At 45.7% G+C, this 22,271-nt stretch overlaps 1 protein-coding gene across 1 annotated transcript in view; it reads left to right on the plus strand.

Annotated features, from left to right (window-relative positions):
- The window catches only part of eco (Establishment of cohesion), a 140,629-nt gene that overhangs the window by 97,190 nt on the left and 21,168 nt on the right, over positions 1–22,271 (plus strand). The window contains exons 2-3 of the mRNA XM_067757705.1: positions 2,109–3,292; positions 3,363–3,487. Of these exons, the coding sequence (XP_067613806.1) occupies positions 2,109–3,292; positions 3,363–3,487 (1,309 nt within the window). The remainder of the gene's footprint in view (positions 1–2,108; positions 3,293–3,362; positions 3,488–22,271) is intronic.

Raw genomic sequence — 22,271 nt, forward strand, 5'->3', positions numbered from 1 at the left:
TATCCGAGCCTTGTCCTGTGTTTTGTTTTATGTTGCGGTTCCTAAGCCCAACGCACATCCCGCTCCAAGGCAGACGCCTGTTGGCAGCCGCACCTTATGGTAGTCAGACGCTACCGAAGAAATCCCCAGCAAGCCCTTAAACCGATTATGTCGCAGTGGCCTAGCCAAGTTGTCGCCTTCTCACATTAGCTCATTACCTAACGGATTCATTGGCTACCTCGAGGATACTTGACGTCAGGCACCCGGCAGTAGTGAGGTGCTTGAACCCGACGCAGAGGAATCGCTCTGGCCCTTCCCTGGTGAATGACGGTCAGAAGCTTTCCCGACTTGCGTGGACTTCTACGGACGGCTCCACTCTCCATCTTCCACTACACCCACGTCAATACTTTTCGGATATCTGGGAAGTACGAAGTTTACTTTCAAAAAGTAGGCTCCTTGGTAACTTCTGCTTATTCATTGACGGGTGCATTTGCAAGATAGTGTTAAGCATTTATTCTAGGTCACCTACATTTTATTGATGATTATTCAAACTTTCCACTATTCGGGTGGAATATACATAGATAACTTCCCTAGTTATAGTAAATATTTCAATAATTCTCTAAACAAATTAAATTGGGTTACACTGAAAGGACAGCCCTTGGTCGGGAAAAATCCCGAGTCGCTCCGGTACATAGAACCGGCTGCCTTGGGAAGCGAATAATTCTTCCAGTGGTTTTACTTTTATTCATTGTTATTATTCATTCATTCATTATTCATTTATTATTCAAAGACTTAGAGGTTAACAAGTATCATAAGTTCATAACCCGCGAAGCTGATGAGCTTGTCTGCGGGTAGATCGATTAATTATTACATATTTTCTTGGTTAAAGTGATAGCTTAATTCATTGTATCCAAATATCTAAAAGACTAAGCGGTAACGCGACTGTTAAATTATGGGATTGAGTGGCAGTTCGTTTAGAAATGCTGGTAAAATAACTGAGAGCGTATGTTTTAAGTAGTTGTTCAGATATTTTGGCACTCTTAGCCTGGTTTCTGAACGAATTTGTGTGGCGTGGGAATGAGAAATCGTGATTTTATAGTCTGTTCTATCCTAAAATTCGTGTAAGACTGTAAACTTAAATATACTTATATTTAACGTCTAAGAGTTGTAGCTCTTTGGTAAGCGATATACGCTCCTCGTATATATTTATTTTGTTTTTTTTTTTTGCAAGGATTTTTAAGTTGTACATTTGACTTTCTTGAAGTTGTCTACAACCTGTCGACGTGACCCTGATACCGTGTCTAATGTACGATTCTATTAAACCAGTATATACGCTTCGGAGGACCTCATAGTTGCAGTAACTCAAATGCTTTAAAAAATAAGATACGCTTCGTAATTCTATCTGCAGATAGGAGATGTGGTCGCTGCATCTAAAATGCCTATCAAGGACTACTCCAAGGTATTTGTATGAATCTACGGATTCTATTATTGTTACGCACTGGTAATTTTTATGTTGTTCGTGTAAACACTCATAGCTATGAAACTTGAGGTTGATTGTAGCAGACTTAGCTATTTGATTGAGCTTCCTTTGCATTATCTCAATGGCAATGTCGAAGGTTCTGTGTGGAACTAGGACCGCCGTATCATCCGCATATGCGTATACTTCGCAGTTTTTCAAACACTCTATCATACTATGGGCATATATTATGTACAAGAGCGGTCCTAGTTTTGATCCTTGCGGGACTCCGTAAGATAAATATTTCTCTGTGCTATATTCTCTATCTATTTTGACTCTATATTGCCTTAGTTCTAGATAACTTTCGAACCATTTCTGCAGGTTCTCTCTTATTCCCGCATTTTCAAGTGCTTCAATCATTTTCGAGTGTGACAAAGTGTCAAAAGCTTTACTAAAATTTATAAAAAGAACGAGATTATGAAAATTTTTTACCCAAGTTAGTATTAACTACGTTAGCGAAGTTACCGAGGATTTGGTTGATGTTTTTTCCTTTAGTAAAAAAATAGTGCGCTCTAAAATTTCTTCAATAGATTGTAATGACGATGATTTCGAAATTTAAAGCATTACCCCTAAATTATAATACAAATAAAAGAAATTTGATTTTTAATTTCAGCTACTTACGATATCACAGATGAACAAGCTACTGTTGAGACGATTTTAAAAAATTTGGACGACACGACTTATGGAGATATCGCAATATCAGATAATTTCGAAGAGAAAAGAGAAGAAAACAAAGGAAGTCATTTAATTGAACCAACTTTAAATAACCTCAGCTCTGATTTAGATTATTCATCATTTCGAAACCGATTACCTCATAATACAACTGACCCTTCCGTTATAGAACAACAGCATATATTACTGGATTTCCTAATCAATAATAATATGTGCACAGAGGATAATTTCACAATATTTATAGCAGATCCAGACAATCACAAAGAGGAAGCTGCACGAATTGTTGATCAAGTTTTTGTATTGGTAAACGAACAAGACTATTTTCGACAACGTATACCATGTAATACCACCGATCCTAAAGTAGAAGCGCAACAACATCGAATGCTCGACTTTCTCATTACAAACAATATATGTACAGATGAAAATTTCGACATTTTTATAGCAAACCACAGTCAAAGATGCAAGGAAGCAGATGAGATAATAACTGCCATCAGAAATAATAACAAAAACATCTCAATGCCATCTGGGTTGCACGATGTCATAAACGACGCTTCTAGAAACCACTGTGAAAATAACAATAAATTAAATACTTCCAATAGTTTAGAAAATGGGCAATTGGTAGATAAAACAACTGAGTCTACACAGATTAATAGTCACATAATTTTAACTCCTTTGCCATTGCATGGCGCTGAACAGGACTCCAAGGATAAACTTTTTCCTATATTCTACACTAATCGATGGAAACCATTACAACAGCAATCCAAAAGAAACATACCACGAACATGGATTATGGGTCGAGGATCCAATCAATACCAAATTGACGCCGGCCAAAAAAATTTTGGTGCACGTCAGTGTAAACAGTGTGGACTTGTTTACAGCGTACATGAGCCAGAAGAAGAGGTGTTACACCGTGATTTTCACGCTTCATTAAATTTACTTCGGTTCAAGGGATGGATCGATGAGGATATTGTGGCTATTTATCAAGAATGGGGCGCGGATGGTCGCATACTGCGTATAACGGAAGCATCGCATGCGCGACGACACGAACGTTTATCAGATATATTCACCATTGTAGATAAGGAGTTGGGATTTTCGTCCTCATACGTTATTCCGCAAACATTTGTTGTATGTACTATTTTTTTTTTAAATATCTCCAATTATTTATTAATATAAATTTATTCTATTTTTAATATAGGCATATTTGGCGGTACGTAAATATCAAATTGTGGGACTGTGCTTAGTTGTGCCCCTTGAAAAAGCCAACAAATATATAACTGTCGATGGAGTTGACTGCTGTACCGAAGAAGAATTTCCTGCAAAGTAAGCATATCAAAATGGCTTTGGCTGTTTCCACATGTCGTCTTATACGGATCAGTACAAATATGGTGAATATTAGTTTATGATTCCATACATATGCTGGTCCGTATAAATACGTGTTATTAATTTACTGGTCTATATAGCACGTTTCCGTACTGTTTGTAAACAAGCCACCTTCGTATTTCTGCGTAGAACACTTTTTTTCAAAAAAATATCTGGCATTATTTACGTGTTTTTGCTGTTGTTGTTGTGCTTCGCCCTATACAATAGGTTAAAGGTCCACTCCTGACCATAGTGAGAGGGTTGTTAGAGGCATTGATTCCACATTACAATTGAAGAGATGATTGGTTTCATGTGTGGACACATTGCAAGGAGGGCATACATTTTGTATGTCGGGGTTGATTCTGGATAGGTAAGAGTTTAACCTGTTACAGTATCCAGATCGAAGTTGAGCTAGAGTGACTCGCGGGTCCCTGGGGAGTGTGCTTTCCTTTTCCGCGAGTTTTGGGTACTGTTCTTTGAGTACTGGATTCACCGGGCAATTCCTGGCATAAAGGTCCGGCGCCTGTTTGTGGAGTTCACTGAGGACCTGCTTGTGTTTTTTTTTGCTTCATACGGCTGAGTTCTCAGGTGCCGTATTTCCTCATAATGCTTACGGAGATGACTCCTTAAGCCCCTGGGCGGTGTTGGCTCATCAATCAGATGTCTGTTGGGATACCCAGGTTTCTGGATATTCCACAGGAACTGTTTGGTTAGCATCTCATTTCTCTCCCTGATGGGGAGTATTCTCGCCCCTTATGTAGATGGTGTTCCGGGGACATAAGAAGACAGCCCGTGGCGGTTCTGAGAGCAGTATTTTGGCAGGCCTGTAGGTTCTTCCAGTGAGTAGTATTTAGGCTTGGCGACCATATAGGGGACGCGTCGCATGCAATCGGCTGGCCAATTGCTTTGTAAGTGGTAATGAGCGTTTCTTTGTCTTTCCCCCAAGTACTATCAGCAAGACATTTGAGCATTTTATTACGGCTCTGGATTTTCGGTACAATTGCGGCTGCATGCTCACCAAAATGTAGATCCTGATCAAACGTCACATCCATGTTGCTGTTGTTGTTGTTGTTGTTGTTGTAGCGGTAAGGTTGCTCCCCGAAGGCTTTGGGGAGTGTTATCGATGTGATGGTCCTTTGCCGGATAAAGATCCGGTACGCTCCGGTACCACTGCACCATTAAGGTGCTAGACCGACCATCTCGGGAACGATTTCTGTGGCCACCTTCGGGCATTCCCCCCTCCCCACCCCCAAGTTCCATGAGGAGCTTGTGTTCGCCAGAGCCTCGTCTGTTAGTGAAACAGGATTCGCCGCGGATAGGCGAGGTTGACAATTGGGTTCGGAGAAGCTATATATTGCGCTGGCAACCTGAAGGGTTGCGTTACACAACCCCTTGAATCTGGTATTTTAGTCGCCTCTTACGACAGGCATACCTACTGCGGGTATATTCTGATCCCCTAACCCGCTGGGGCACGTCACATCCATGATTTTGGGGTGTAGGACAGTCGGCAGCGTAGGGCCATCGACGTGGATGTTCAAAATGGTCGACATTTGGGACGACCATGTTGTAAATAAGGTCGCGGAGGATTTAGTCTGTGATAATGCCAGGTTTCGCGAGGCGAAAAAACTGGAGCTCAGGGAGGTAGCCGTTTATTTTGTTGCAAAGCTCATCGCTCAGTCCATGAGACTTGGAGGAAGAGCCATTGCTGACCGTATCCAATGCTTTTGATAGGTCTAGCGCAGCGAGTACTGTCCTGGGGTGGGCTTTTTGATGTAATCCGCAATTTATTTGCATGTTAATGGCATTTAGCGTGGTGGTGGTGCTATGGAGTTTTCTGAAGCCATGCTGATAACAGGCTAGTTGCAAATTTGTTTTGAAATAGGGGAGAAAAATGGCTTCAAGCGTCTTGGCTACTGGCGATAGGAGAGATATCGGTCGATAACCCCCAGCTGGTTAGGGGATCAGAATATACCCGCGGTAGATAATCGTTACGTAAGAGGCGACTAAAATACCAGATTCAAGGGGCTGTGAAGGGCAACCCTTCAGGTTGCCAGCGCAATATATAGCTTCACCAAACCCAATTGTCAACCTCACCTATCCGCGGCGAATCCTGTTTCACTAACAGACGAGGCTCTGGCGACCCCAAGCTCCTCATGGAATTGGGGTGAGGAGGAAGGGAATGGCCTGAAGGTTAAATGTGGCCACATAAATCGTTCCCGAGATGGTCGGGCTAGCACCTTAATGGTGCTGTGGTACCGGAGCGTACCGGATCTGTATCCGGCAAAGGACCATCACATCGATAACACTCCCCAAAGCCTTCGGGGAGCAACCTTATCACTACAACAACAACAACAACTCCTATGTTAGCTGGTTTCCCAGGCTTTAGTAGCGGGACCATATTGGCCATTTTCCATTTTTGGGGAATGACGAAGGTGGAAAGAGACAGGTTGAAGACATGCGATAAATATTTGAAACCCTCTTTCCCTAGGCTTTTAAGCATCGGAATGGGTATGCCGTCTGGGCCCACTGCATTGGATGGTTTAACATGACCGATGGCATCCTCAACCTCTTTGGCGGTGATGGTAATTGGAGACGCGCTGAATTTATGTTTATGTGCGTGTCTGTTGGCCCTCCGTCTATCTTTGTCGACCGTAGAATTGTCGGCAGAAAGCGCTCGCGCATTTTTTCGCATCCGACAGCACTTTATCGCCAAGGCGATGGAAATTTTGTCATTGTGCTTAGACGGATTCGATAGGGACTTTACGGTGGACCAAAGCTTACCTACACCGGCAGTGAGGGTACAACCGCTTAGGTGCTTCCCATTTCGCCCGCTTGTGTTCATACACAAGCAATCTGATGCGTTGGTTTATATCCCTTATTTGGGGGTCGCCGGGATCGAGCTGTCTTATAAGGTCACGTTCTCTCGCTAAATTTGCGGCCTCCGCCGGGAAGTGGGGCCGAATTTGGGGAATTCTACCGGCGGGAATGAAACGAGCCGAGGCGGATTCAATGACTGTGAAAAGCACGCTCCCCTTGGCGGGCATCAGTCGGGATAGGGATGGCCGCAAATCGGCTGTCTGTAAAGAATTTGTATTCATCCCAGTTTCATTTTTTGTTTATGAAAGTGCGTTTTTCGGTGCCGATGAAGTCGGCGGTACGCTCGAGCGAAATAAGTGTAGGCAGGTGGTCGGATCCCAATGTTACCATCGGCTGCCAATTGGCGCAGTTTACGAGTTCTGCGCTCACGATTGAGATAGTGAGTGACTGGTGACTACGCCTGAGTTGTGAAAGGCTAGGACGTGGGCCTGGGGCTGGACGTCCTTGGGTAAGCATTGGGGTACCCGGTGTGTTTGGGTTTGCGGCCTGGCAACATGGCACTATGAAACCCGTGGGGGGTGCCGTCGCTGAGACCAGAAGACTAAGGCAAAGACTACGGGACGCCCTTGGGCGTGAACAGCAAGGAGCTACGAAATCTTTGTGAAAGTTACGAGGTCGGCAGGTTTTGGGGACTAGCCCAGAACATTCCGTCCGGTGCAACCATCCCTTACACGTGACACACTGACAAGAGTTTGACTGTTCTAAAAACATTCTTTTACGCAGCAAAACCATTTCTCTGGACCGGGATCAGGTACAAGTCCCGAATTGGGTTCGATACCTTTCCGGAGCAGGAGAATATGGCGCAGTTCCGCTGCAAGGATATGCTGGGAGGATGACAATTTGTGGGAGGGACGTAACAAATTAAATGGGGTTACATTGAAATGACTGCCCTCGGTGGGGAAGAATCCCGAGTCGCTCCGGTACATTGAACCGGATGCCTTGGGAAGCAACGCGTTTTTGCTCTTCGGCGAGATTCGGATATTGTATATTAATAAATTGGTTCCCCGGTGCGTCCTGGCAAAGGCTTTTACCGATTATGTGTGGATTTTGCTTAGGGTCTTCTTATGCTTGTCTCGATATAACGGCTGTGTTGGGAAGTGCCGGATTGATGTTGTTGTTGTAGCAGTACTTCGCACCACCTAAAGATGCGACCGATCACAAATTGTCATCAATATCCTCTAACGGGAGCCCGAGGAAACTTGCTGTTTCAACAGGGGCCGACCATAATGAAAGGGGTGTTAGAGGCGTTGGTTTCACATTACAATTAAAGAGATGGTTGGTGTCATGTGGGACACATTGCAAGCGGGGCATACATTTTGTATGTTGTTGTTGTTGCTGTAGCGATAAGGTTGCTCCCCGAAGGCTTTTTTGGAGTGTTATCGATGTGATGGTCCTTTGCCGGATACAGATCCGGTACGCTCCGGTACCACAGCACCATTAAGGTACTAGCCCGACAATCTCGGGAACGATTTATGTGGCCACATTAAACCTTCAGGCAATTTCCCACTCTCCACCCCCAAGTTCATGAGGAGCTTGGGTTCGCCAGAGCCTCGTCTGTTAGTGAAACAGGATTCGCCGCGGATAGGTGAAGTTGACAATTGGGTTTGGAGAAGCTATATATTGCGCTGGCAACCTCAAGGGTTGCGCTACACAGCCCCTTGAATCTGGTATTTTAGTCGCCTCTTACGACAGGCATACCTACCGCGGGTATATTCTGATCCCCTAATCCGCTGGGGTACATTTTGTATGTCGGAGTTGATTCTGGATAGGTAAGATTTTAGCCTGTTGCAGTATCCAGAACGAAGTTGAGCTAGAGTGACTCGCGTTTCCATGGGGAGTATGCCTTCCTCTTCCGCAAGTTTTGGGTACTGTTCTTTGAGCACTGGATTCACCGGACAATTCCTGGCATAAATGTCCGACGCCTGTTTGTGGAGTTCACTGAGGACCTGCTGTGTTTTTTTGCTTCATAAGGCTGAGTTCTCAGGTGCCGTATTTCCTCCAAATTCTTACGGAGATGACTCCTTAAGCCCCTAGGCGGTGTTGGCTCATCAATCAGATGTCTGTTGGGATGCCCAGGTTTCTGGGTATTCAACAGGAACTGTTTGGTTAGCATCTCATTTCTCTCCCTGATGGGGAGTATTCTCTCGCCTCATTATGTAGAAAGTGTTCTGGGGATATAAGAAGACAGCCCGTGGCGGTTCTGAGAGCAGTATTTTGGCAGCCTGTAGCTTCTTTCAGTGAGTAGTGTTTAGGCTTGGCGACCATATAGGGGACGCGTAGCATGCTATCGGCTGGCCAATTGCTTTGTATGTGGTAGTGAGCGTTTCTTTGTCTTTTCCCCAAGTACTGCCGGGAAGGGATTTGAGGATTTTATTACAGCTCTGGATTTTCGGTACAATGCGGCTGCATGTTCACCAAAATGTAGATCCTGATCAAAGGTTACACCCAAGATTTTGGGGTGTAGGACAGTCGGTAGCGTAGTGCCATCGACGTGGGTGTTCAAAATGGTCGACATTTGGGACGTTCATGTTGTAAATAAGGTCGCGGAGGATTTATTGGGTGATAATGCCATGTTTCGCGGGGCGAAGAAACTGGAGAAATCAGTGAGGTAGCCGTTTATTCTGTTGCAAAGTTCATCGATCTTTGGGCCTGGGCCTGTGGCCATTATTGTGCAGTCATCGGCGTAGGAAACGATAGTAACTCCTTCTGTTGGCGAAAGTAGCTTAGAAATTAAACAAAAGTGGGGATGGGACACCACCCTGTGGCACCCCTTGTTTAATTCTTCTTGGTTTTGATGTTTCGTTTCTAAATTGCACCGATGCTTGCCGACCACCCAGATAATTTGCGGTCCACCTTTCAAGACATGGGGGAAGGGTAGACCCTTCCAGGTCTTGCAGTAGCGTGTCATGGTTGACCGTATCAAAAGCTTTTGATAGGTCTAGCGCAACGAGTACTGTTCTATGGTGGGAGTTTTGATTTAAACCGCAATTTATCTGGGTGATAATGGCATTTAGCACGGTGGTGGTGCTATGGAGTTTTCTGAAGCCATGCTGATGACAGCCTAGCTGTAAATGTGCTTTGAAGTAGGGGAGCAAAATGGCTTCAAGCGTCTTGGCTACTGGCGATAGGAGAGTATCGGTCGATATGACTCTCCTATGTTAGCTGGTTGCCCAGGCTTTGGACCAGGCTTCGGGACCACCTTGGCCATTTTCCATTTTTCGGGAATGACAAAGGTGGAAAGAGACAGGTTGAACACATGTGCTAAATAGTTCAAACCCTCTTTCCCTAGGCTTTTGAGCATCGGCATGGCTATGCCGTCTGGGCCCACTGCTTTGGATGGTTTAGCATTACCGATGGCATCCTCAACCTCTTTGGCGGTGATGGCAATTGGTGACGCGCTGAATTTATGTTTATGTACGTATCTGTTGGCCCTCCGTCTATGTTGTTGTTGTTGTTGTTGTAGCGATTAGGTTACTCCCCGAAGGCTTTGGGGAATGTTATCGATGTGATGGTCCTTTGTCGGATACAGATCCGATACGCTCCGGTAACACAGCACCATTAAGGTGCTGGCCCGACCATCTCGGGAACGATTTATATGGCCACATTGAAACCTTCAGGCCATCCCTCCCTCCCCACCCCCAAGTTCCATGAAGAGCTTGGGGTCGCCAGAGCCTCGTCTGTTAGTGAAACGGGATTCGCCGCTCGAAGGTGAGGTTGACAATTGGGTTGGAGAAGCTATATATTGCGCTACACAACCCCTTGAATGCCAGCCCTCCGTCTATCTTTGTCGACCGTAGAATGCATTATATATTGTCGGCAGAAAGCGCTCTCGAATTTTTTCGCATCCGACAGCACTTTATCGCCAAAGGCGATGGAAACTTTGTCATTGTGCCTACACGGATTATATAGGGAATTTACGGTGGACCAAAGTTTACCTACACCGGCAGAGAGGTTACAACCGCTTAGGTGCTCCTCCCATTACGCCCGCTTGTGTTGATCCACAAGCAATCTGATGCGTTGGTTTATATCCCTTGTTTGGGGTTGCCGGGATCGAGTTGTCTTATAAGGTCACTTTCTCGCTAAATTTGCGGCCTCCGCCGGAAAGTGGGGCCGAATTTCGGGAAATCTACCGGCGGGAATGAAACGAGCCGAGGCGGATTCAATGACCTTGCGGAAAGCACGCTCCCCTTGGCGGGCATCAGTCGGGTTAGGGAGGGCAGCAAAGCGGTTGTCTGTAAAGGATTTGTATTCGTCCCACTTTCCCTTTTTAAAGTTAATGAAAGTGCGTTTTTCTGTGACGATGAAGTCGGCGGAACGCTCGAGCGAAATAAGTATAGGCAGGTGGTCGGATGCCAATGTTACCATCGGCTGCCAGTTGACGCAGTTTACGAGTTCTGCGCTCACGATTGAAATATCCGGCGAACTGTGACAGCTTCCTACCATACGTGTGGGGGCGTCTCCGTTTATTGTGCAGAACGCCGTTTCTTCTATTTGATCCGCCAACATCTCACCCCTACTCTCCTCCCCGCACGTTTGAATGTCATAGATCGCGGTTGGCATTGAAATCGCATAAGATAATGCGATTGCTGCCAGTAAGTAAGGCGCTGATATTAGGGCGGTATCCACTGGGGCAACAGGTGGCAGGAGGGATGTAGATGTTGATGATTTCTAGGTTTGCATCGCCTGACCGGACAGCTAAGCCTTGACGTTCTAAGACACTGTCCCTACGGTCGATGTCGGGATCAAATATATGATATTGCACAGAGTGGTGCAGGATAAACGAAAGGCCGCCTCCATTTCCGCTCTCGCGATCTTTGCTGTGGACATTATACCCAGAACAGGTGTGCAGAGCAGATCTTGCTGTGAGTTTAGTCTCTTGAATCGCAGCAATTCGGATGTTGTGCCGCTTCATGAAATCGACTATCTCCGTGATCTTCCCAGTTAATCCATTACAGTTTAACTGCAGAATTCTGAAGTGCATACGGGGAGACGTCGTCACTCTGGAAATAAGTGACGGGTGACTACGCCTGGGTTGTGGAAGGCTAGGACGCAACTGCTGTTGTGGCTCTGGGAATGGACTCCTTGGGTAAGCACTTGGGTACCCGGTGTATTTTGGGGTGCGGCCTGGCAACATGGCGCAATGAAACCCGTCGGGGGTTGCCGTCGCGGAGACCAGAACATCTAGGAAAGTGGCACCGTCCATGGCAGGAGCTGCATTGGGCGGATGTCGCATGCATATATATTCTGTGCTGGCACACGGTGCAATGGGAGGTAGGGGCTAAGAGTCTGTTTCCCTGACCTACAATTGTTGCCGGAAAAGAGGGGGAGAAGACGGGGGAAGGAGCTGAGGCTCGGCATTGCTCCCGACTCTACTACGGAGATTTTAGGTATGAGTTGGTGGCGCCGTGGGCGCGAGCAGCAGTGGGTACTTATTGTGGCTTGCTGAGCAGCGGGGTTCCTAGAAGGAAGGGAGGGGGGGGGGGGGGGCGCGCTAAGGCCTAGACTACGGGAGGCCCTAGGGCGTGAACAGCAAGGAGTCACAAAAGATTTATAGAAGTTACGTGGACGTCTGGTTTTGGGATCGAGCTCAGAACAACCTGTCCGATGCAACCATCCCTTACACGAGACACACTGAAAAGAGTATGACCGTCCTAAAAAGGTGCTTTTCCGGCAGATGCAGCAAAACCATTTCTCAGGACCGGGTCAGGAGACGGACCCGGATGGAGCAGTCCCGCTGCAAGGAGCTGCTGGGAGGATGTCAATTTGTGGGAGGGACGCAACAAATTAAATGGGGTTACACTGAATTGACAGTCCTTGGTCGGGAAAATCCCGAGTCGCTCTTGTACATAGAACCGACTGCCTTGGAAAGCGTGAACACCCCCTACATAGTGAGGCTTGTTGTTGTTATAGCGATAAACACACTCCCCGAAAGCCTTGGGGAGTGTTATCGATGTTGATGGTCCTTCGCCGGATGCAGATCCGGTACGTTCCGGCACCAAGCCCGACCATCTCGGGAACGATTTGTTATGGCCACATGCGACCTACTTGGCCATAGCGCCCTCCCACCCCCTAGATCCGTAAAGTCCCTATCGAATCCGACTAAGCACAAAGACAAAGTTTCCATCGCCTTTGGCGACAAAGTGCTGTCGGATGCGAAAAAATGTGCGAGCGCTTTCTGCCGACAATATATAATGCATCCTACGGTCGACAAAGATAGATGGAGAGCCAATAGACACGCAGGGACAACGTCCTATAATGTCACGGCTTATCTGTCCGATCAGACGATGCAATCCTAGAAATCATCAATATCTACATCCCTCCTGCCACCTGTTGCCCCAGTGGATACCGCCCTAATATAAGCGCCTTACTCACTGGCGATAATCGCATTATCTTAGGCGATTTCAATGCCCATCACGACCTATGGCATTCAAACTTGCGGTCGGACAGTAGGGATGACTTGTTGGCGGATCAAATAGAAGAAGCGACGTTCTACACAATAAACGGAGACTCCCCCACTCGCATGGTAGGAAGCTGTCGGGTTCTGAACTATATTCCAAGTTTCCAGCTTGTAGCTTATCGGGAAGTTACTTAAATTTCAATTACAAAAGTCGTGCCAGCCAGCCAGTTTAAACACAGCAGCAAACCAGTTATAAATAGGAACTTGCAAAGTGCATTGATTGCCTGATGTGCTAAACGTCAAGTCTTCAATGTGTGGATCGCTGATGAAAAACCGTCATGGGTTTTGAAATAGTCGGCTGTACGATCTATGAACTTTGTTTTTTTTTCTAATTTACTCGTTTTCTATGTACAATAATTTAATATAATATAACTTGTAAAATGTACATTTTACAAAAATAACAAACTTGGTCTTGAAGACAACAAATTAATATAATAATTAACTATTTACAGACCAGCAAAACCAAACATAACATTAATAAGAAATATTGCCATCACAAGTTATGAAGAAAAGTTTAACTTGTTCGTACTTCGAGAAACTATCAAAACAGTATTTTTTATGTCAAAAATGTAAAAAAAAAAAAAAAAACCATCGAAAAGTTCTCACACACCTCAGAAATACTCCTTTGAATTTTCTATAAAAGTTGTATTTGGCTAGATCATTTTTTTTATAGGAAAGTGAATTGAATATAAATTAAAAATGCAAAGCAAAGCTTAAGCCAATTATTCAAAATAATATTTTAACAAATTTTGGGAAATTCCGCTTATTCCAAACCTTCTGCTAACGTTCGAATCGCTAAACTGTTGAATAAATAACTCCAGTATTCAATAATGCAAAATGGTATTTATTAGATTACTTTGCAACCAATAGCGTCCTTAAATCAAAACTGATAAGTCATGCCTCAGCTTGCGCTGCTTTTATACTATGTTTCCTCGTTCACCCACTTCTCCTACGGTCTAGTAATTTCGTGAACTTCATGCTCAGTTACAAACCATATACATGTATATTTGTAGTTTGTAGCTATGTGCGTGTGTATATGTGAGTACTACGTCCGCTGGTAATGACATGCGTTTGTATCTCTCCGCTGCCTTTTATGCATGTGTGTAAATGATGATTGATTTGTTTACGTACATACGAGTGGCTGCTTAGTATCGGCTTAGTGATGATAATATCTCTTAGTGATGTTAACATTCGTCACAATATTAATATATTAACCCAACAATATATTGGGCTGAACGTCGAACTTAATATGCTACTGCAATAACAAATAGAAACCTACCAAACGTGTAATTTGCCCACCGTGCTTTGGTAAGCACACATATATGCACATGCACAGGCTTGCTCATCATTTGTTTGTGGTAGTACCCATAGCTGTTTAACTGTTAATAGTTACATTCCAATGACGCGTGAACCAGATACGGATAGAAATTTAACATACAAATGCAACAACAACGTTGTGATCCTGATATTTATCTGGTTCAATTTCTGATCCGTATAGCAGTTCTGTTCGTTTCGTTTTCTGTAGTAGATTTTATGACAGCTAACCACTTTTGAGTTGGTAGCACTCATGGCTCAACTATATGGTTTATTATGGACGCGCATTTTCAATGGAAGCAGTAAGGAAGGCGATCGGCATGATGTTGTGGTGCACAGTGGCTAGTCATTGTCGGCTGGGGCGGGTCCTTGCCAACCTTACTGTTCCTGCGCCATATACAGAAAAAAGTTCCTATCATGCCTATCAAAACGAGCAGCTGTCAAATTCAAAACAAACTGACAGAAGCGCAGAGACCGACTCAAAACGCTTATAATTCAAATTAAAACGACATCCGGTCGAACCGGATGCCACGGACAAACCGTTAACATTCCAACATTTAAAAATTCAAATTCAAAAAAAAAAGACTGACGCAAGAAAATTTACCGAACCGGACATGGCCGGTTCGGTAATTTTTTTTTTCGGTTTTTTTTTTGAATTTAAATTTTGAATGTTTTGACGGTCTGTCCGTGACATCCGGTTCGACCGGATGTTGTTTTAGTCCATTTGAGCGTTTTGAATTAGTTCTGCGCTTTTGTCAGTTTTTGGCGCAGGAACAGTAAGGTTGGCAAGGACCCGCCCCAGCCGACAATGACTAGCCACTGTGCACCACCACATCATGCCGACCGCCTTCCTTACTGCTTCCATCGTAAATGCGAATCCATAACAGATGGCGCCCAACGTGGTTCCTGAGGCGCCGGGTACGAGGGTCACTCCTGGTCAAACTGTGAAGTTGACCATCCCACCAGTCCGGGGTGAGCAGCCGCAGGAGCAGCCACCTGCGTTGCGGTGGGATGGTTGGACGGATCAGGGTGTCCGGAATGCTCATCGTCTCCGGTAGCTGAGGGATCCACGAGACTTCACGTCAGTCTCCGGAATTTTTTTTTATTTTCACCCGATGAGGCAGTGCTGCACGCACTTGATTTTTTTTGTAAGTGGGTTTTTATGTTTCCGGATGTTTTGTCCGTTAGTCGGCCCTGGTTGAATATGTCCGATAATTGGGTTTTTTTTACAATGTGAAATAATTATTTTTTGTTTTCTCTTTTGCCGAATTTGTTTTGTTTTGTGTTGTCCGGTGTGAGAGTGTGTCTGCGTATTATAAGGACCCCAGCTCATCCCACGTCTCAGGTGGTACCATAGAATACCACCTGGATTGTGGCGGGTTGAGCTGGGATTCAAAGTGGCACTCCTTCCTGTCCCACCAGGCTGGGGAGCGGTTTCGAAACCGAGACTGCCCCTGCGTTGCGGCTGGGCGTGTTGAGACCTACCCTTGTGTGTCTGGAACCGACCCTGGTGGCCCCAACCAGTCTCGGAGGGGGCCTTAAGACCCCCTCGCACTGCGGTTGGGAGCACTAGGGCCAAATTTTTTTCCCTTGAACATGTCGCGCGACCAGTCATTCGGGCAACCGGACCGGAACACTCCGTTCGGGAGTGCGGGGAATCCCCAGAGAAACCAGCAACGGGGTAATAAAAATAGAGGGGCCTTCTCTCAGGCCAGGCGTCCCTTGGTGGTGCACACCCCAGTAGGGGGACGATACGGAGATCCCGCGTTAATAAACATGGGCTCGGACCTGAATGACCCTCGCGAGAAACTGGACCGACCGGGAAGCACCAGTCACGTGAACACGCACGATATCTCGGGGCTAATGACCAATGTGTCGACCTATGCACCCGAAGGAGCTGGTGCTTTACCACCAAATCAGGAGATGGGAAATATTGGGGACGCTACAAGTGATCGGGCGAATACCCTAGGAATGCAGGACGAAGCCACTCGTGGATGCTCGTGGGTGGACGTGCTACACCAACTGTTGCAGGCTTCGCAGGAGGAAATGCGGAGAGAGATGGGCTCAATTAGAGCCAATACGGCCCAGCTCAACGCCGCTCTCGAATCCGCGCAGCAATCAAATCAGCAAAACAGGAACGCAAGTAGGATGGACCGTAACCCATTTCCAACGGTAGTACCGCCAATATACCCTGCTCCGAGCAACATAGTAGTGAAGCCGCAGGAGTGGAAAATCTCGTTCGACGGCACTGGGAGCGTGGCCGATTTCCTTTTTAAACTGAGCACCTTGTGTGAGCACACACAATGCACGGACGAACAAATAATGGCTAGTTTCCACCTGTTTCTTTCCGGGCGGGCCGAAGAATGGTACTGGCTTTTCACGAAACAAAACCCAAACGCGACTTATGCTTTTTTGTGCTACTCATTGAAAAGAGAGTTTGGCACTTTGAAAACTGACCAGGAGGTCATGATGGAGATCTCCATGCGGAAGCAGAAAGCAAGTGAGTGCTATGAAGTGTTTCACACGGACATAATCTCCTTGAACGCGCGCTTAAGAGAGCCAATGTCGGAGCTTCTACTGATTGACATAATAAAAAGAAACGTCAACAGTAGCCTTAAGCTGGTGCTTTTCAACGCAGATGTAAGGACCCTTCATGATCTACGCGATGTAGCACGCAGAGGTGAACAAGTGCTGAAAGAAAGCAAGCTGTTGGGAGCCACTTACCCAGGACGGCATGTAAACGAAGCACGCGCGACAACCCCAGACATGAGGAGGGAAAGCGAGGACGGCGAAATGGATTCACAAATAGAGGCGCTGGAATATCGACGCAACAGAAGACCGGACTATTTGGGAATACAATGCTGGAATTGCCAGGCAATGGGGCACTCCTATACATATTGTGAGGAACCCATAAAAATCCTTTTTGTTTTAAATGTGGGTATAAGGGTGTATTTACTCCTAAATGCCCTAGGGACCATCGCAGGCAGGGAAACCAGTACCCGAGAGAGAAGGCGGGGGAACCTCGTTCGGCTTCATAGCTCCCACATCAGCCAGTGCTCGAGGCGTCGTCCTGTGCGCTGAACCAGAGGGTGAATCTCTGCATGGAGGTGATACGCTTCCGAGGTGCAGTGGTACCCTGGCAGAAGATCCCTCAACCGTGATAATAACTTACCCTGACAGTACGGACAATTCGAATAGTTCCGAATCCGAGAGTCAAACGTCCTCATCCGCGATGGGCGAGCGTATCAAGATTCTGCGACGCCAGCATAGGGATGACGCCAGCATAGGGATGTGTAGGAAGAGATGCCACAGGAGAGTACAGGAGCGTAGACTGCTGCAAGCCACCACGTTAACGCTTACAGAGGATGAAAGGCCTCTAGTAAAGGCTAAAATTAGAGATAACTTTCTTGTAGGGCTGTTGAACTCGGGAGCCAACGTCTCCATCTTAGGGAAAAATGGATTAGAATTCCTAGAGGATAACGGCTTTGAATATCAGCCCTTACACGCGTTCGTATATACCGCGGGCGGCAACAAGCAAAAAATTTTAGGCTCAGTATCCCTACCAGTCACCTTCAAAAATATCACAAAGGTCATTCGTTTTTACCTAGTTCCCTCATTGCTCCAAGAAGCGTACTTCGGGGTAGATTTTTGGAGAGCATTTGCGTTAGCTCCCGAAATATTCCCAAGCGTAGAGTGCATAGAGATTAGACTTGAAAAGGAAGAGGAACTTAACCTCCATGAATTGTCACCAGAACGAAAATCAGAATTGCAAAAGGTCATCGAGACGTTTCCTTCGTACGAGAAGTTAGGCCTAGGGCAAACTAAATTAGTGGAGCATCACATCGACACCGGTGATGCCGTTCCCATAAAAAGCAAACATTTCCCTCTTTCGCCACCGAGGCAAGCCGAAGCTTTTAGCGAACTAGACAGGTTACTCGAATTAGGAGTTATAGAAGAATCGAACCCCCCGTGGTGTAGTCCTGTAGTACTGGTCCGGAAACCAGGTAAAGTTAGGCTGTGCATAGATTCCAGGAAGGTCAACGCGGTGACTAAGAAAGACTCGTACCCCCTGCCTCATATCAACGGCTTATTGAGCAGACTGAAAGATACGCATTTTATTAGTGGCATTGATCTGAAGGACGCGTTCTTCCAGATCAAATTGACAGAGTCCTCTAAGGTAAAAACAGCATTCGCGGTTCCGGGGAGGCCTCTGTACCACTTCAAAGTAATGCCATTTGGTCTGTGCAATGGACCGCAGACTATGAGTAGGCTGATGGACAAGGCAATCCCTTCGGTCTGCGAGAGAACGTCTTTGTCTACCTGGACGATCTGATGGTATGTAGCACTAATTTTGAGGATCACCTAAGATTGCTAGCGGAAGTGGCCCAATGTTTGAGAGACGCAGGGCTGACAATAAACGTGGAAAAAAGTAAATTTTGTCAGAAGGAAATACGCTACTTAGGGTACTTGATAGACAGCGGGTGTCTGAAAGTGGATCCGGGCATGGCGAATTGGTACAGGGCGTTTATTACCAATTTTGCTGACTTGGCAGGTCCCTTGACCGACTGTCTCCGTAAGTCAGCAGGCCTATTCAAGCTTACCTCTGAAGCTATAGAGGCCTTCGAAAAGCTAAAAATAGCTTTGAGTTCCGCCCCTGTTTTGGCCCAACCAGACTTTTCAAGGGAATTCGTGATACAATGCGACGCTTCCAAAATAGGTGTTGGCGGAGTGTTGTTCCAGGTCGATGACGAGGGCGCTGAGCATCTGATCGCGTTTGTGTCGAAAAAACTGAATAATGCTCAACGCAATTACACGGTAACCGAGCTGGAATGTCTCGCCGCCATAATCAGCGTGAAGCGTTTCCGACCCTATGTGGAGGGATTACCGTTTCGTATTATCACGGACCACTCCAGTCTCAAGTGGTTAATGACACAAAAGGACTTGAGCGGGAGGTTGGCGAGGTGGTCGCTCTTACTACAAAGATACGACTTCAAAATGGAACATCGTAAGGGCACCCTGAATGTAGTACCAGATGCGCTATCGCGGTTTGATGCCGATGAGTTGTCTTTCACTACCACACCCGGGGAAATAGACTTAGTCTCTCCCGAATTTAGCAGCAACGAATATTTAGACTTAATTCGGACCGTCACCGAAAATGAGGAATCGCTTCCGGATTTGCGAGTGGTGGACGGAGTAATTTTCAAACGAGTTAAATTTCGTAAGGGAGTGGAAGGGGAAGAAGACTGGCTGTGGCGATTATGGTTGCCGAAAGGGCTGACTGAGGAAGCAGTGAGATTAGCACACGACGCTAACCGGAGTTACCATGGCGGGTGGCAGAAAACCTTAGAACGTGTTAGGCAGAAGTACTTCTGGCCGCAGCAGGCTAAGGACGTCAGGGACTACGTCCAACGTTGTGACACCTGCAAAGCTGTAAAACCCACTAATCAGCAGTCGAGACCGCCTATAGATAATACCTTTGCATCCGAGAGGCCATTTCAGCGATTATATTGCGATTTCCTAGGGCCGTATCCGAGATCTAAGCGGCGAAATTAATTTCTTTTCATAGTACTAGACCATTTTTCAAAATACGTTTGGCTAAAGCCCATGCAGAGAGCCACCACTGTAAACGTTATAAATTACTTCGCTTCAGAAATTTTTCCGTCTGTAGGGGTCCCTGAGTTTATTCACAGTGACAATGGTAAACAGTTTATCTCGAAGGAAATGAACCAATTTTTTGCAAATTACGGGGTGACGCACGTGACGGACGTGGGTTATATTCTCCCCGAGCGCGTTAATAGAGAGATTGTTTCGAAGATTAGGATTTTCCTGAAAGATAAACCTGACCATACCGATTGGGATAAGCATATACCCGAGATTTTATCAGTTTTGAGAAGTGATTTTCATACGGCGATTCAGTGTTCTCCATAATTTGCATTATATGGCCAAGATATGGTCCAACATGCGTCAACGTACAACATTTTAGAGAAACTCGGCAGCCTTCAGGAGGACCAGGTTACGGTAGTAAGCAGAGCTGACAAGTTGACTAATATCCGTGAGCAGATCCGTAGAAATTTAGATCAGGCCAAGGATAGGGGAGTAACCACCTATAACAAGCGCTCCAGGCAAGTCAACTATAAGGAAGGTCAGGAAGTTTTTCGGAAAAACTTTGCCTTAAGTAACTTCAAAAAGGGCATTAACGCCAAATTCCTACCAAAATACCTAAAGTGTCGTGTGCTTCGAAAAATAGGCAATGCACTGTACGATCTCGAAGACCTAAACGGGAAATTGATAGGTCGCTTTCACGCTTCGGACATTCGTCCGCAATGAACCAGAAAACGTTTCCTTGCCAAATTACAATTTGAATTTTTTTTATATACCTACCAATTGGATTTTTTTTTGTCTGGGCGTTTTGGCGGTCGGGGACATCTCGCCCAGTATTCTCCCCGAGCACTGACCTCATAGGATGTTCACACGCGTACTCACCGAGGACCGTGAACACCCTGGCAGTCCACGCTTAGGTCGGACTAGCCTTTCGGAGTTTGGACGAGTTCTCCAGATCAAAATGTCTACACCTTTTTTTTTATTTTGCCTTCCTGTGGGAGCGATACCCACTAGTAATCATCTTTCGGAGTTTTGACGAGTTCTCCATAACAAATGTCTAATTGCCGCAAAGCCCTTTTAACTAGGAAACAGAAATTATTCCCAACTTGACTTAACTTTTTTTTTGATAGACCTATGTTGCCCGGCTAGCTTCCTAGTAGGACTTTGAGACTCTTATCTCAGGGGTGAGTCGTGCCCCATGTTGCTTGTCGTCGGAGATCCCTGGCAGTGGCTTCCCACAGATGATCCGGTTTCCTGTTCGCTTCATCGTCAGGTCTTCAAAGCGAAGCAGGTTTGTTACGGTCTGCTGCTACGGTCTACGGCTACGATCCACTTGGGAGCGTGTTCACGCGAACACACCTAGTGATGTGGCGAAAGTTGCGATAAAAAGTATCGAAAAACAAGGAAAAAGACAGACGGGCGATCGCTAACGAAAAAAAAACCACGAGTTCCGGAGGAAGAAAAAAGATCTTTTCCTTTTTCGAGCTGAGTTGGTTAATCGTGGTGATTTTGTGCTCTTAAATTTTCCAATTAAGGGCTAAGCGTACTTAAAATTGAATTGTTTTTAAGCCGATAAGCATTGTACATATGAAAACAATCCTATACTACTTTTCGAACATAAAACTGAATTAATTTTCTGCAAGCAACATTTGATATTATTAAAATCGCAATCGTGACGCGTCTGGAAGAAATGCAGCGACAGTCAGCTCCGCAGCTACAAAGGAAACGAGTTAAAGGCACCTTGGAATCAAAAGACTTATCAAAGGCAGTGTAAATAATCCTCCACTAATAACCAACATTTGTTCAACGTACACCAAATCTTACCTGCATTTCAAAGTGGTTAATTTACCTACATTTGCCATTCCGACTGTTTTACTACTAGCCGCAATTTCACTTTTTCGTTATGGCAACATACAACGGCCACGTGTATGCGCTGACTGCGTCCATTTGAGCGTTTTGAATTAGTTCTGCGCTTTTGTCAGTTTTTTTAAAGGCATGATATGACTTTTTTTTCTGTTTATGGCGCAGGAACAGTAAGGTTGGCAAGGACCCGCCCCAGCCGACAATGACTAGCCACTGTGCACCACCACATCATGCCGACCGCCTTCCTTACTGCTTCCATCGTAAATGCGAATCCATAACAGATGCATCAACAACATCCGGTCGAACCGGATGTCACGGACAGACCGTTAAAACATTCAAAATTTAAATTCAAAAAAAAAACGCAAAAAAAAAAATTACCGAACCGGACATGGCCGGTTACCAACGCTGAAAATCGAAATAAAAAAAAATTGCTGAAAAGCAATGAAAAAGAAGAAAGACCGAATATAGCTTGGGGCGCCGCGGGTGTTGTTGCGACGCCCGGTGCTTAACCCACCCTCAAAATCCATGGCCACCGACGCACCTAAATTTTCGGTGGCCCCTTACCTGGTTTACCTAAGTGCCTTCTAAAAGAATGTAGACGCCAGCATTCCCATTCTAATTACAAGTTTATTC

Source organism: Eurosta solidaginis, chromosome 5, assembly GCF_040869045.1.
Source record: "Eurosta solidaginis isolate ZX-2024a chromosome 5, ASM4086904v1, whole genome shotgun sequence".
In the NCBI taxonomy this organism is placed as follows: Eukaryota; Metazoa; Arthropoda; class Insecta; order Diptera; family Tephritidae; genus Eurosta; species Eurosta solidaginis.